This window comes from Aegilops tauschii, chromosome 3 (assembly GCF_002575655.3).
Source record: "Aegilops tauschii subsp. strangulata cultivar AL8/78 chromosome 3, Aet v6.0, whole genome shotgun sequence".
In the NCBI taxonomy this organism is placed as follows: domain Eukaryota; kingdom Viridiplantae; phylum Streptophyta; class Magnoliopsida; order Poales; family Poaceae; genus Aegilops; species Aegilops tauschii.
The window spans coordinates 193,476,977-193,493,361 of NC_053037.3; the positions used below are offsets into that span (position 1 = coordinate 193,476,977).

General features: G+C 45.7%; 1 protein-coding gene across 1 annotated transcript; it reads left to right on the plus strand.

Annotated features, from left to right (window-relative positions):
• The first annotated feature begins 4,758 nt into the window (after window positions 1-4,758).
• LOC109738986 (F-box protein At2g26850) lies at window positions 4,759-9,357 on the plus strand. Its single transcript, XM_020298073.4, has 5 exons — window positions 4,759-6,477; window positions 6,801-6,880; window positions 7,044-7,222; window positions 7,385-7,459; window positions 8,861-9,357. The coding sequence occupies exons 1-5, from the start codon at window positions 5,788-5,790 to the stop codon at window positions 9,046-9,048; spliced, it is 1,212 nt and encodes a 403-aa protein (XP_020153662.1). The 5' UTR covers window positions 4,759-5,787; the 3' UTR covers window positions 9,049-9,357.
• Window positions 9,358-16,385: the final 7,028 nt, after the last annotated feature.

The following is a 16,385-nucleotide window of genomic DNA, read 5'->3' on the forward strand; positions in this document are numbered from 1 at the left end:
TCTCTTATTTAAATGAACAACCGTCTCGCACTAAACAAGATCCAGATATAATGTTCATGCTCAACGCTAGCACCAAATAACAATTATTCAGGTCTAAAACTAATCCCGAAGGTAGATGTAGAGGTAGCGTGCCAACGGCGATCACATCAACCTTGGAACCATTCTCGACGCTCATTGTCACCTCGTCCTTAGCCAATCTTAGTTTAATCCGTAGCTCCTGTTTCGAGTTACAAATATGAGCAACCAAACCAGTATCAAATACCCAGGCGCTACTACGAGCATTAGTAAGGTACACATCAATAACATGTATATCAAATATACCTTTGTTCAGTTTGCCCTCCTTCTTATCCTCTAAATACTTGGGGCAGTTCCGCTTCCAGTGACCAGTCCCTTTGCAGTAGAAGCACTCAGTTTCAGGCTTGGGTCCAGCTTTGGGCTTCTTCCCGGGAGTGGCAACTTGCTTGCCATTCTTCTTGAAGTTCCCCTTCTTTCCCTTGCCCTTTTTCTTGAAACTAGTGGTCTTGTTAACCATCAACACTTCATGCTCCTTCTTGATTTCTACCTCCGCAGCTTTGAGCATTGAGAAGAGCTCGGGAATTGTCTTGTCCATCCCTTGCATATTATAGTTCATCACGAAGCCTTTGTAGCTTGGTGGTAGTGATTGAAGAACTCTGTCAATAACACTATCATCTGGAAGATTAACTCCCAGCTGAGTCAAGTGATTATGATACCCAGATATTTTGAGTATGTGTTCACTGAGAGAACTGTTCTCCTCCATCTTGCAGCTATAGAACTTGTTGGAGACTTCATATTTCTCAACTCGGGCATTTGCTTGAAATATTAACTTCAACTCCTGGAACATCTCATATGGTCCATGACGTTCAAAACATCTTTGAAGTCCCGATTCTAAGCCGTAAAGCATGGCACACTGAACTATTGAGTAGTCATCAGGTCGAGCTTGCCAGACATTCATAACATTAGCATCTGCTCCTACAGTAGGCCTTTCACCTAGCGGTGCATCAAGGACATAATTCTTCTGTGCAGCAATGAGGATAATCCTCAAGTTACGGACCAAGTCCACGTAGTTGCTACCATCATCTTTGAACTTAGATTTCTCTAGGAACACATTAAAATTAAAGGGAACGGTAGCACATGCCATTGATCTACAACATAGATATGCAAAAACTATCAGGACTAAGTTCATGATAAATTAAGTTCAATTAATCAAATTACTTAAGAACTCCCACTTAGATAGACATTCCTCAAGTCATCTAAATGATACGTGATCCAAATCTACTAAACCATGTCCGATCATCACGTGAGATGGAGTAGTCATCAATGGTGAACATGTCTATGTTGATCATATCTACTATATGATTCACGTTCGACCTTTCGGTCTCCAGTGTTCCAAGGCCATGTTTGTACATACCAGGCTCGTCAAGTTTAACCCGAGTATTCCGCATGTGCAAAACTATCTTGCACCCGTTGTATGTGAACGTAGAGTCTATCACACCCGATCATCATGTGGTGTCTCAACACGACGAACTGTAGCAACGGTGCATACTCAGGGAGAACACTTCTACCTTGAAATTTAGTTAAGGGATCATCTTATAATGCTACCGCCATACTAAACAAAATAAGATGCATAAAAGATAAACATCACATGCAATCAAAATATGTGACATGATATGGCCATCATCATATTGTGCTTTTGATCTCCATCTCCAAAGCATCGTCATGATCTCTATCTTCACTGGCTCGACACCTTGATCTCCATCATTGCGTCATGGTCGTCTCATCAACTATTGCTTCTACAACTATCGCTAACGCATAGTGATAAAGTAAAGCAATTACATGGCGTTTGCATTTCATACAATAAAGAGACAACCATAAGGCTCCTGTTGCTGATAATTTTACAAAACATGATCATCTCATACAATAATGTATATCACATCATGTCCGAAGTTCTTTAACTGACTGGAAATGTCTACTACTTTCGACCAGTCATAACACCCACCACACAATCCATTTCCAGACTATACATCTTATTACAATGGTTATATATCTTATTACAATGGTTATATATCTTATTACAATGGTTATATCTCTATGTTGTGAATTGCTATATTCATATATGTGTTGAATTGTTGTTATTGTGCTAAGAGTTAAATAAATATTGTGTTGCAATTGCTATGTGATCAAGTCATTGAGACAATGATTTAAAATAGAAACATGTTGCAATTGCTATGTCATAATGCCATTATGCTAATAGTTACAAAAATACTGATGTCTAGTTGCCATGTCATTGTGCTCTATGTTCAAATGTCGTTGTGCTAGTAGTTACACAAAGAATAATGTCAAATTGCTATGACATTGTGTTGTATGTTCAAATGCGATCGTGCCATATGTTCAAATCTCATCTGAAGTGGACTCACTTTCCAACATATGTAGTTATTTTTGTCGCACTCCACAAAAAGATCAAATTGTTGGTCTCGTCCAATGAGGAGCATCATCGAAACCAACATGATCAACTATATTTTGTCCCACCATCCGCTTTCTGGAGAAACCCCCGGGGGTAGGGTGCTATATTTGGTTTCCTGGCATGCTGGTGGGTGATCTACTAGGCTACTTCATAAAGTAAATGGTGTTGTCTTCTATTTGTGCTTAGATGAGTATACTTTGTTTTTGCAAACAGGGATACATGATTCACCTCATTGCCATTGTGATCTTTATGTGTACTACTAGATAAAACACTCTTTTTTAGAAGAGTGTTGTGTACAGTGAGACAGAAATGTCATGACGATGACGTTTCCTGATTCTTGCCACACTATACAAAAGGATCTAGTCTTCACGTCATTAGTTGGTACAATCATGCCAACTATTGATCCAAAATTGCTCTTTGGTGGTTGTGAAGCTGGGGCTGCACTACCAGCAGTAATTCTGTTGGAATGCTAGCAATACAAGCTTTTGCTACCACTCCAAAATCTACATCACTGATTGGTCAGTATACAATGGGCGGTCAGTGACAGGTCTCTTGCTCGAGCCCTTTTGTTAAGTAGTACTGACCAGCCGTCAGGTCAGTGATGAGCCTTATCGCAGATGAGTCTGGTGGACCGTCAGTGACGAAAGTATCATCATGAACCCTGAGTCACTGACGGGCCACTCGGGCGTCAGTGATGATACTATTTGGCCGGTCAGTGTTGTTTAGATCTGTAGTAGTGTATTCAGCAACAACTTCTTCGAGCTCGACAGCGAATGAAGAGCCAGGCAGATAAAATGCATGGTGAGGGTTCCTTACAAGTGGGGGAAGATGCTTATTTAAAGTTGCGACCATATGTTCAAACTTATATTGCACGACGCTCAAACCAGAAGTTGAGTTGCAAATTCTTTTGTCCTTGATAAATCACTCAAAAAATGGGTATTGTTGCCTACAAATTGCAGTTACCACAAGGCGGTCTTATTCATCCCATGGTCCATGTCTCCCTCTTGAAGAAAATATATTCCTGCTCAAGCTACTCTTGAGGTGGATCTTCCCCGTTGCTTGTATATCAATGGAGGCAGATCTTTTGGTTCTTCACATTTTGGATACCAAGCAAATTCAAACGGATGCATTCCAGATCCGATCCGCTTGGCTATGTAATGGGAAAAGAGGCTACAATAGAGATAAGAAGAAAAGTACTAAGTTTTAACTCCATTTCCCTCTCTTCGCGCTACTTTGTATCTTCAATCCTTCTTCTTTTCGAGTTGAACTGATCTAAACTATACTCGGTGTGTTGCCAGTGGTAGATCGTAGCAGCTCTTCAAAGATATGCGAGAAGGAGGAGGACTCACGGGAGAGGGCACTGACCTTGCGCCGCCATCGAGCTCTGTTGCACTCCGCTTCTCGTCTCGTCTCGCAGAGTTGTTCTTTTCCTTTCCCCACGAGGGCACGACGGGGTAAGCGGCGCGGGCCAAATACGTAGCAAAACCGAGGGATTTGGCTCCATATCGGAGAGTGGGGCGTGCATGTTGGCGTGGGGCATGCAATATCGGGCTTCAACTCCACGCCTGAATGTTGTAGCCAACCAAACAATGTTATTCAGTCTACCTGAATGCGGAAGTCCAATTCGAGCTCCTAATATCAACATCCAAACGGTGTGTCAGAGCCTAATGGTATGCCCCCAATCTGGTCGAGAATAAATTTCATCACTGCATTTATGTTGCGCAAAGTAACAGGTGAATCCTGGCGGTATCTGGCCTTTATCCGACAGAACCAAGGATCCTCGGTTGCGAGTGGGATCGAAGAATGGAGTACACGATGTTATGTCACAAAATGCTTACTATCATTTCTTAGGCCTCGTACAATGCAAGGTGCTTAGGAAAGTTACTTAAAGAAATAAACCAGTTTTTCTTAAGCACTGGTGCTTATTTTTAGAGGGTAGACGATTCATTAGTCATCACTCACGTAGAGATAAGCACCTATGCTTAATAAAAATTCGGTTTATTTTACTAAGCACCTTCCTAAACATTTTGCATTTTACAATGCCTTAAAATACAATCAAGTTCTGTATTAGCATAGTAGTGGCACAAACGTGTGTTGTACGACAAGACACGAGGTCATTTTCGGTCCTTTCCCTAGATCTCAAATAAGTAGGCAAAATCTGTGGAACACGTCGCCGTCCTTGCCTCCCCAAGTTGCCACAACTCAACATCCAAATCGCGAAAAATGTAAGGTCGAGATCCCTGACAAACCTGAAGCGCAGATGAAGAAACAAATGTGCGCACACACAATTCCTATCAACAAAAATCCTCTCCTAAACTTGGCCATGAATTCTCCATCCCCTCTCTCTCTCACTCACTCTCTCTCTCTCTCTCTCTCTCTCGGCCCCCGTGGAACACAAGAAACCTCTTATGATTAGCTCTAACAAACGCATGGCTCCCAATCAATTATTGGTGTCCCTCCCGGAGGGCGCCACGAAACAAGAGGCTTGGAGGCAAACAAGGAGAGAGATGACAACCGCCCGCGCGCGCGCACGCCAGAAACGAGTTCCACCCATAAATAGATACTCGTCTCCCTCCTCCGCCTGCGATCCTCCTCCCTGCCCCATTTCTCTCCTTCCTCCACCCACCCGGCTTTCGTTTCTTGGAAGCGAGAGGAGGGACGGGGAGGGAGAGGGGGCGGAGGGCGCCGGTGAGCTTTGCCAGGGAAGCTGCTTGCGTGGGGCTTTGCACGGCCGGGCCCCGCCCACGCTTCCCTCTTGCTCACTCACTCCCACCAACGCTCGCCTCTCACCTACTCTCTCTCTCTCTTATCTCCTTCCAAGATCCCTTTTTCCCTTTCGTCTTTGCTAGGACCATTCTTTGATCTTTCCTTGGCTCCAAATACTCCCGTTCCAGCTGCGGAGATCCCACCTCGGTTCCCTCCCGTCGGAGTAATCTTAGCTCGAATTTGACTTGTTTCTTGCTCTTCTTTTTTGTGGCTGCTCAGTTGGTGCGCGTCTCCGCTTCAATCCGAGAACAACCCCCGCTCGGCAACAAGTGTCCCCCTTCTTCTCCGGGCTTCGATTCGATCGAATCCCACCCAATATTTTTCTAACCCTTTCTGAAGTGGGTTCCATCGCCTAGCTTTCTCCGATCGGCCGGAGAAAGCAGCTGAGTTAGTGGTTGATGCGGCTGTGGTCGTAGAGGCGGCAGCATCTCATCTCTCTTTCTTCCACTGGGTCTGGGTCTGGGTGGCTTGCGTTGTTTATTTGCGAGGAGCACTGTGCAGTCGCAGTGCTCCACGGCTCGCTTCTTTGCCTCTCATCAATGCTTGCCCTGGTCGCCACCTTCGTCTTCTCCTGCCTCCTCTTCTTGTCCAAGCCATGCGCCCGTGACATGAGACTCTTCCTCGCTTCCATCTCCCAACAACTCGCGCTCTCGCTGCTCGGATTCTTGGCCGGCTACAGGCTGCTCGGCGGCGTCGCCTCCACGGCCGCGGACGCCATGCCCCTCATGCCTTCCTTCAAGAGGAAGCGCCCGGCCGCCAAGCTGGAGACTACGGATACGACCGGCGAGCCGTCGGTGCTCGACCTCCCGGAGCTGGCCATCGACTGCATTCTCGCCAAGCTGCCGCCGGCGGAGCTGCGGAACATGGCCGCCGTCAGCCGGTCCATGCGGGAAAGGTGCAGGAGCGACCACCTCTGGGAGCGCCACATGTCCGACAAGTGGGGTTCTGTCCTGGGTACCGCCGCGAGGGACGAGTGGAGGTCGTATCTGTCCTCGTCGACCGCGGCCGGCGGCGGCGCGTCGGGGTGCGGGTCTGCTGGCAGCGGCAAGCACCGGAGGTGGCTTGCCGCGCTGTCCTGCGTCTGCCCGGTGGTGTCCTGGATGCGGCCTAGGGCCGACGGCGGCGCCGGCACGTCCGCGGGCCCTGTGCTGGATGATTCCATCATGTCGTGGTATCTCCACCTGGAGAGCGGCAAGTTCTGGTTCCCCGCACAGGTCTACAACCGAGAGGTACAATAATCTTCATGCTTGAGCAGAGCAGTTGCTATGATTTCATTTCACTTATTGTAAAGCATGCAATTAAGTATGCTTTGTTAATTGTCAGTTGGTCATCCAGTGCCAATTATTAGACTGTTAGGGATGAATTATTAGAAGCAAGCTGTAGAGTAATCATTTAAGCTTACACCTTAATTTGGTTGGGTGGATTTGCTTCTCTGGTTTCCAGTTGAGTTGTTCATGTTCCTCTGAGCTCCTGTCTTCTTTTAGTTTTCAACTAACGATATTTCTGTTTCGTTTGACAAAGAAATCCTGAGACTTTCATGTTTGTTTTGCAGCATGGGCATGTTGGGTTCATGATGTCATGCTATGATGCAGAGCTCAGCTATGATTTCCGCACTGACACGTTCCACGCAAGGTACTAAGTTCTGTATGATTTTAAGCATAAACTGTGAACGTGCTACATGGTTTCTAGGCACACAACTAGTGGAGATGATTCATACCTCTCTCTTCCTTTTTTTTTTGTATCTTCAAGTTCTCTATCTGAGATAACTCAAAATAGAAAGCATTTGACGTGCCAGGTATCCACCACACGGGCGACGAACTGTAGTCTTGGAAGATGGCGTGCAATGGGACAGGATCAGGGCACCTCGGGTCGAAACTCTTGCACATGACCTGCATGCCTCTGACTGCTTACATGAACTACGGCCTGGCGATAACATTGAGATTCAGTGGAGAAGGAACAAGGAGTTCCCATATGGTATGTTCCCAGCTGCCCAACAATGCAGTGTTTGCTTTGGACAGTGTTGGAAGAATCATTAAACATTGCCATATGGATATGCTAATCTTATCTGATAGTGATGAGGAGTATTATACTGCTGGACAGTGTGTTCATTCATGTGTTGCTATATATGTTTGGCAGGCTGGTGGTATGGAGTTGTTGGCCACTTGGAATCATGTGATGGAAATGAGCACTTTTGTCGGTGTCATCGTAGTGGTGAGAATAGCTTTAATCTCTAGGATTAATTTATTTGACTTGACTAATAATTGCAAAGTTAGTTGCATATACATAGGCTTTTCAGAGTCATGACCCCATGAACATTCCAGCAAAGTTCAAAGAACATTATAATACAACATCATGGCCTCAAACTCATTTTGGTTATCCACTTATTAAATGGAAAGTGTTAGTCCGAAAATGATGACTTCCTCTTATGTTTGACCTTAATTTACTTTAAAATGAGTTGTGTATTATGTTTATTCCCATTAACTAAACTGGTTCATCGTCTCCCCACTAATACATTATGCTGGGATACTGATAACCTAGTTAACATATTTTGAACATAGCTGACATTAACATTTCTGTGAGTGCTTGTTCCATAAGAATCCATCCTTTTAGGTTATGCTTGCTTTATTACCTATATTGAAGATGGTTTTATTATACACGATGTGCACTTATTCTTTAAACTTGCCACTCGGTTTAAGATTCAACCCCAAACTTCGAAACCAGTCGAACCACACCCCAAATAACCCCAAACTTGCCACTCAGCAGGTACAAGGAATGCCAAATCTGAAATTTTCACAGATCATCGAGCATACCATGTGGACTAATATGACCATATTTGGTTGAATAGATTGAGAGATTCATCAAAATTTCAATTTCTGCAATTTTGGTCAATAATTTGAGCGATTTTTTCCAGAAAATTGAGAAAAATTTACACAACATTAAGCATAGCATGTATACTAATCTGGGAAATTTTCAATAAATTTTGCTAAACAGATTGAGATTCATCAAAAATTCAATTCCTGCAATTTTTTGTCACAATTTTGACCCAGTTTTTATCCCCCCACACACAAACCCCAAAAAAACTGAAAATCAAACATAGCATCTGGACTAATCTGAGAAAATTTCAACATATTTGTCGAACAGATTGGTAGATTCATCAAATTTTGAATTCTGCAATTTTTGGCCAAAATTTTGACCGAGAAAAAAGTTTTCAGAAAATTTCACACAGCATCAAGCATAGCATGTGGACTAATCTGGGACAGTTTTCACTATATTTGGCTGAACAGATTGAGCGATTCATCAAAATTTTAATCTCTGCAATTTTTTACCAAAAAAGGTTCTCGTTTGACCTAGTGGCTTAGTTGGCATACCCTGCTGACATGGCACTGCTCAGTCAGCACTCAACGTGGTCAAAACCACTTCAGTGAGTCAAAACCGGGAGGGGGTTGATTCCTGAACCGGGGGGGTTAATTCATGTGGAATGTTGAGGTCAAGTATCTTAGTTGTTAGCAGTCACTCTGCGATGGCTAGCATAAACACGAAAATTGGTACTGTTAAACGGAATGGAAGTGGATCTCTGAACATACAAACTCTTGTGACGATATATTATTGCAGACACCGTGGTGCTGGAGTTCAATCAATACACGCCTGGCTCAAGATGGAGGCAGTCCCTGGTGAATCGGAAGGACCACAGGGAAGAAGGCAACGAGAGTGACGGATTCTACGGTGGAATAAGGAAGCTCCAAGACAAGGATGAAAGCTCAAAGTGGAAGCAGCTATGGCCAACGGATATCCTGGAATAACGTGAACTATTTCGCTTTCGCCCTTGTGACTCCTCCCCTCAGTCAAGTTGGCTAATTGATATGCCTCCCACGATCAGCCACCCCCTCCGTTCAAGTTGTACACACGGATAGAACACGGGGTGGCAAATTCTGGTGGCTGGACACGGTTGTAAACTTACTGTCGGGCAAATAAACGCAGACTGCTGCTGATCTACGTGCAGTGTATGTAACACCGCAGTCTGCGCCTTTTTGCCTGCTGTTGTAGTCCTAGAGCAGAAAGATCAAATGTAAATTAAAATTTAGTTCAGATTTACGGACAGGTTTGTCGCACTTCTCTCCCTCCATTGCTGCTTTCCCCCATCAGGTAGCAAGTAAAACACACAGAGCAAGGAAGTAGCAGAGTTTCACTGTTGCCAACGCCTGAACTGGACACTGTAGTCACCTAATATATGTAGGAGGCTACATTGGATCGGCTTTTCAGATAGGCCTTTTTTTTTAAAACTAGGCAAAAGATTTGAGAGGCAAGGAAAGTAGCTTAACTAGATTACATCTCTATCTCTAATGCCTCTTTAGATCCTCCTAGATAACCACAGAATACAAGTTTGTTACAATCAGGTCTAGCCTATGATCTTATCACAACCAAGGAAAACAATGAGGTTGAGGTTGCGCTTGAATGCTTCAATCTGTCGACCCGTGAGAGCCTCGGTAAATCCATCAACAACTTGATCCTCCGCAGGAATAAGTATAATGTCAAGTAACTTGCCTGCAACTCTTTCTCTAACAAAGTGGTAGTCCACTTCTATATGTTTTTTTTTTGGCATGAAACACAGGATTGCCAGACAGTTATGGCTCCAATATTATCCCACCATAACCTTGCTGCTGGAGGAACTTGAATTCCTAATTCCTTCAAGAGATTTTAGATCCACATAACTTCTGTTCTGGCGTTGGCCAAGGCTTTGTATTCTGCTTGACTTGCAAATTGTTGCTTGTTTTCTAGCATTCAATGAAATAAGGTTATAACCAAGGTAAATAGCGAGGAGGAAATCCCCACCAGGTAGGCCCATGGCAACAGTCGGCCAAAGGCAAGGACAATAACGATAGGGCCCAACTTAGTAGGGCTACAGATCGTGACTTGTCCAGTGGTGAAGTTTCAGCACCCATCAACATCGCATCATCTTCAGTTGGACTAGGTTGGAGTCAGTCGGACGAGATAACGGCTAGTCGGATCCCCCTGGAGGTCAAAGGGTGCGACATGGAGACAATTGTTATCGTTCATTCCACTACACATTAAAGCTAGCGTTACCAGTGTAATAACTAGCAGTAGTAACAGTCGGCAGTCAATATGCCATTACCAATGGCATTAAATAAGCCAACCGTTGTAGCTCCCATCCATCTCATGTACAATATAAGGCATGACTAGGGCACCTGGTACGCATCTCTGTAATCTCATATGGAAGAGTATAGTCCCATATAGCAGGAGTAGGGAGCGTGGACCTGGGTAAAATCCTGGTGTGTACTCCCTTTGATCCCTTTGCATGCACATAGCTCCTCCATCAATTCCCCTCTACTTATTGTCAGATATTCCAACGATAGTTGGCTCCCACCTTGGGGCTGAGCGTTTGCAAGATCATGGTTCAGATGGCTTCATCTCCGATCATCGGCAGCAGACTATTGTCTGGGCAGGTCATCCGTTTTGGCTTGCTGGACTTCATCTTCGACGATTCGGCATGGGAACCCGGCGCTACGCTGTCCAAGAGCGTATTGCCGATATTCGGGAGTTTGCACTTCCTTTCCGACATTTTTGGAACTCTCTGCCTGCATGATCCGGCTCAGTGTCGGTTGGTCGAGCAGGGATCCTGTCAGCCTCACGGGCACTCCACGCGCCGTTTTGACCATCCCGCGACCCTGCTAATTGGTATGGTTTATCATGGAATTGATGTTCCCCATCCTGGAGTGTTCACTACCAAAAGAAAAGACACATCCATGGTGACACACATTTGTTATAGTAAGCCACTTTTTTATCATCCATATACATCCAAGATGATTTTATGATAGAATCAAGATAATCATACATGTGCTGTAGTAGATGTTTCATGACAACAGTTGTCGTTTTATCATGGAAGTGTGCACTTCCCATGACAAAAAATGACATGACATGGAAGTGTTTTGTGAAGGGTAAATGACACGTGGTAGCCGCAGTAACGAATCATCATTAACCAAATGGGTGCGGGTTCCGGATCCGATACCTGCTAATGATGTAGCCTGCTGCCTATCCACCACATGTCAGCTTCCTAATGGCAGAGGTGCCACGTGTCGGCTACATGTTGGAACAAGTGTCGCACGTAGAATGGACCACGTGCAACATTCCTAAAGCGAGACGTGGCAATGCCCAATAGAGACCCATTTCAGAAAAAGATGGCCCAGTCAAAGGCATGTTTAAGGCGCATGGGACTTCATGAAAACTTAGCGGATCTAGCCCATGAAAGGCTGACGTAACAGCCTCCATGTAGATAGCCGATTTACAACACGGGTGCATATGGCCCATTAGGACCTGTGCAAGTTCAGCCCATTAACGACCCACAATCTTTCAGCCCAAATAACTGTATTTCCGTCAATTCCTCAAGCCCCTCTGATGGGGAGTTATTCAAGGCCAGTATGGTGATTCAGTGAGGAACATTTCCAGGCATTAGGGGTGTAAGGGCATATTTATCCCTCAGTTGTTTTGGTGATTGATGACAATGCTTTTGCGGACTAATCGTGTGCATTGAGTATTTCAGACATATCATGACTAGGCACAAGACGATTTGGTGCCCCTCGAAGACTATTGAAGACAGCGTTTCTCTATGTTTTCTTTTCGGTGGATTTGAGTCGTAGGAAAGCCGTACTATTAAGAGGGGGTCCGCTTTGGAAAGGTTTGGGTGGAATCATCACGTACACGTCTACTCTATTTGCACCGCCTTCCTTTGGCACTTTGGAGCATCCTCCATCTTTTCTTGTCTAGGAAAAATGTCGTGATTGCTGAACTGGGGCATGCGGTAGTACTGCTCCTAGGAGCGGTGGTACCGCAGGCCCTTGCGGTAGTACCGGCCTCTGGCGCGGTAGTACCGCAAGTGCCCACGGTAGTACTGCTTCCTTGGAGCGGTAGTACCGTGGCCTCAGGCCAGGCGCTGTTGCTATTGCGGTAGTAGGGGCGGATGTAATTTTTTACATCCGCGCCCTACGCGGTAGTACCATGCCAGGGGCGCGGTAGTACCGTGCGCTCTGGCCAGGCTCAGCAGCATGCGCGGTAGTAGGGGCGGATGTAATTTTTTACATCCGCGCCTCGCGCGGTAGTACCGCTCCTGGCTTACGGTACTACCGTGTCGGATTTTTGCATAGACCCCAACTCAGCGAAAGTTGCCACGGATGTATTTTTATATGTCCGTGCCTTCCCAAAAACTGGACTATCCCTGCCTTGCGGTAGTACCGCAAGGGAGAGCGGTAGTACCGCACCAGCGGTTCTACCGCCCTCTGCTTCATTGCATCTGGGCTGTTCTGGTTTCTGCTGCACGGGCGGTAGTACCGCGGGGCCCTGCGGTAGTACCGTGTGCCCTTGCGGTAGTACCGCGTCCCCAGCGCGCTAGTACCGTGCTTCGCAGGCTGAGTTGGTGGATAACGGTTGGATTTGTTCTTCCACTATATAAGAGGTGTCTTCTTCTCTGAGTTGACTATCTCTTCCGTCCCCAAGCTCCATTTTCGCCCGATCTCTCTCCCTAGCCAATCAAACTTCCACCAAGAGAAATTTGATTCCCCCCACTAATCCCTTGCGGATCTTGTTACTCTTGGGTGTTTGAGCACCCTAGATGGTTCAGGTAACCGCGGAGCCATATTCCATTGTGGTGAAGCTTCGTGGTGTCGTTGGGAGGCTCCAATTAAGTTGTGGAGATTGCCCCAACCTTGTTTGTAAAGGTCCGGTCGCCGCCTCCAAGGGCACCAATAGTGGAATCACGGCATCTCGCATTGTGTGAGGGCGTGAGGAGAATACGGTGGCCCTAGTGGCTTCTTGGGGAGCATTGTGCCTCCACACCGCTCCAACAGAGACGTACTTCCCCTCAAAAGGAAGGAACTTCGGTAACACATCCTCGTCTTCACCGGCTCCACTCTTGGTTATCTCGTGCCTTTACTTGTGCAAGCTTATTTGTGTTATATCCCTTGCTTGCTTGTGTGCTTGTTGTTGTTGCATCATATAGGTTGCTCACCTAGTTGCATATGTAGACAACCTACTTTCATGCAAAGTTTAATTTGGTAAAGAAAAGTTAAAAATTGTTAGTTGCCTATTCACCCCCCTCTAGTCAACTATATCGATCCTTTCAATTGGTATCAGAGCCTCGTCTCTTTATTAAGGACTTTGCCGTCCGAAGAGTATGGTTGACAACGTAGATGGTGGGGAGGAGCACTCCGGTGTGACTCCGGTCTCGTCTACGGCCGATGGGGGAACCGCGGTCTCTCGTGAGGAATTCATTGTGGCTTTGGACACATTGAAAACCTCCATGACGACCGAGGTTGAAAGCATGTTTAATAAATTCTTAGAAGGGCTTATACTATCTACCGCACCGATGAAAGTGAGTGATCCCACTAACAAGGTGACGGATGCTAACTCCGACAAGGGGGGAGCCACTAGTGAAAAGGCTCCTTCTTCTAGTGGTAAAAATGGCAACGACATCGTTGCCCATGTGGAACCTCCACTTACTTATGGTGGACCGATTCCTTCCACTCATTTGAATCATGTCGGTCCTCCCCCTAAGATTGTGAAAAATGAGGACTTTGATTCTTGGGTTTATCGCTTTAAGCGTCATTTGAATCATGTTAATACTAATCTTTGGAGAATCATTGAAGAAGGTTTTTATCCGCATGACCGAAGCAACTTCACCCCTAGAGAAGCCGCGGACAATCAATTCAATGAGAATGCTCTCTTCATCATCCAAGATGCAATTCCACCCGAAGATCTTGCTCACCTCCGACCATTCACCATGGCCAAGGATGCATGGCGCCACGTTGTGTCCCTCTACCGGGGAAGCGCAAGCATTCAATGTTCCAACTATGAAGTGGTGCAAGATGAAGCCGATGAGTTTGCAATGAAAGAAGATGAAGAACCTCGTGAGTTTTATCGGAGATTAACTACTCTCGCGGTCTCACTCCGAGATCATGGGAGCAAGGATACGGATGACAATTGGATCAAGCGCAAATTCCTCAAGGCCATGATGCCTTACCACAAGGCCATGTCCTCCATCATTCGTCAAAGGCCGGACTTCCACACCTTGTCCTCAAGTGAAGTGTTGGATGAGTTTGTGGCTATGAGCATCTTGGTCAAGACCGCCGACAATGCAGTGTTACGTTCTCAAAGAGCAAAGAAGCCCAATCTTGCCTTGAAGGCCAAGGCTAGTGTGGAAGAAGAGGACGAAGAGGAAGAAGAGGAGAGGAACCCCGAAGATACAAAGTATGTTTATCATGAACACATGGCTCTTGCTTCAAGGCAATTTTGGAGCAAGAAGAACACAAGGCCCAACTTCAACAAGAACAACTCAAGTGGCGCGAAGGTCAAGCAACGAGTGAGGACTTGCTATAATTGTGGCAATGTGAGCCACTTTGTTGCGGAATGTCCTTATGAGAAGAGGGAAGACAATGGTGGCAAGCTCATCCGAAAGGACAAGGCCAAGTCTTTCCCCAACAAGAGCAACTTCACCAAGAAGACTCCTCCCAAGGGGTTGGTGGCCCAAGAAGAGTACCATGAGGATGATGATGATGATGAAGATGGTGAGTCGTTTGCCATGGCCTCCGTTGCCATTGCGACAACTCCATGGTCGTCTCTCTTCGACTCACCCAATGAGAACATCACCGCCAAGTGCCTCATGGCTAAAGCCACCAACAAGGTAACCCCCAACATCAAAATTACCATCATTAATAATCCTTCCTTGACGGATTGCATTGATGAACATGAGGGGTCTAATGTGGAGGAGAATGAATTTGAGTCTTTTATGAGTAAACTCAAGGGTAAATCCAAGAAGCACTTCGTTGCTCTCTTGGAACAACTTGGTGAAGCCAATGACATGACCGAGGCTCACGAAGATACCATCTCTAAGATGGAGGGGCATAGTCGTGACTATGCCGATGAGATTTCGAATCTTTCCAATGCTCTTGAGGAAGAGCGAGGTCTTCGTTTGGCTCTTGAGGAGTCATACAACGATGACCACGCTAAATTAAAGAAAGATCCTTGTTGTATCTCGTGTGCTAAACTCCGAGCAGGACAAGCTTGGGGTTGATCTTGCTAGACTCAAGGAGGAGTTTGATATACTTGACAAGGCTCACAAGGCCTTGAAAGGTGTTCATGCTAACCTCAAGGAGTCTCATGATCAACTCCAAGTGAAGCTAACGAAGGAGAAAGCCACTTTTCCTCACATGGTTTTTAATTGATAATGCAAATGCTACTAACCCATGTTGTGAGCATGTGCATCTTGATGAGGAGAATGCAAAGTTGAAGAAGCAACTTGAGAAAGGCCTTGTGTCGTGCATACAAGGTGAGAAGAACCTCAACAACCTTTTGAGCAATCAAAAGGAAGTTGTGGCCAAGGAAGGGATTGGGTTCACACCCGTGTCCAAGAGCAAGAAGAAGAATGACAAGACCAAACAACCTCCTCCTCTCAAGCAAACTTTTGTGAAGGAGGGAGAGGGTGCTTCCAAGGAGAAGAAGAACAATGTGAAGGGTGGTGGTGTCAAGAAGGGCAATGCCACCCCTTCCAACAAAGCCGGCGACTTTAACCCTTCTTATGTGTTGTGCCGTGCTAGTGATGGGCATGTTTATGCCAAATTTGTTGGTTCTCCTTATGAGTACATTGAATGGTCTATTTGGGTTCCTAAGACCCTTGTCACTAACATCAAAGGATCCATTACAAAATGGGTAGCTAAACCCAAGCATTGATCTCTTGTAGGTGTTTTCTTCCGGTGGGGGATCATGGTTGCTTGATAGTGGAGCTACAAATCATATGACCGAAAGCAAGGACTTGGTGGTGGACATTCACAAGATTCCATCTATGCCCACCAATGTCGAGTGGGGTGATGCCTCATACTCTAAGGTATTGGGACTTGGCAAGGTTGTCATTTCTCATGATCTCACGATCGAGAAGGTCATGCTTGTTGAGTCCCTTGCATACAATTTACTTTCCGTTCATCAACTTGCACTCATGGGCTTTGCCACGTTCTTTGATGTTGATACCGTGGCCCTCTTGTGGAGCAATAATCTTAAAGTAGCCTTTGTTGGGCATGTCGAGAACGGTCTCTATGTGATTAACTTTTCGGAGCGACCCACTAAGACCGTGACATGC

Bases quoted from the DNA above. Each gene is read 5' to 3' on its own strand.
- LOC109738986 (XM_020298073.4), top strand. From the start codon at position 5,788: ATGCTTGCCCTGGTCGCCACCTTCGTCTTCTCCTGCCTCCTCTTCTTG. The intron at 6,478-6,800 runs GTACAATAATCT...TTTGTTTTGCAG, and splicing joins CACAGGTCTACAACCGAGAG to CATGGGCATGTTGGGTTCAT. The intron at 6,881-7,043 runs GTACTAAGTTCT...TTGACGTGCCAG, and splicing joins ACTGACACGTTCCACGCAAG to GTATCCACCACACGGGCGAC.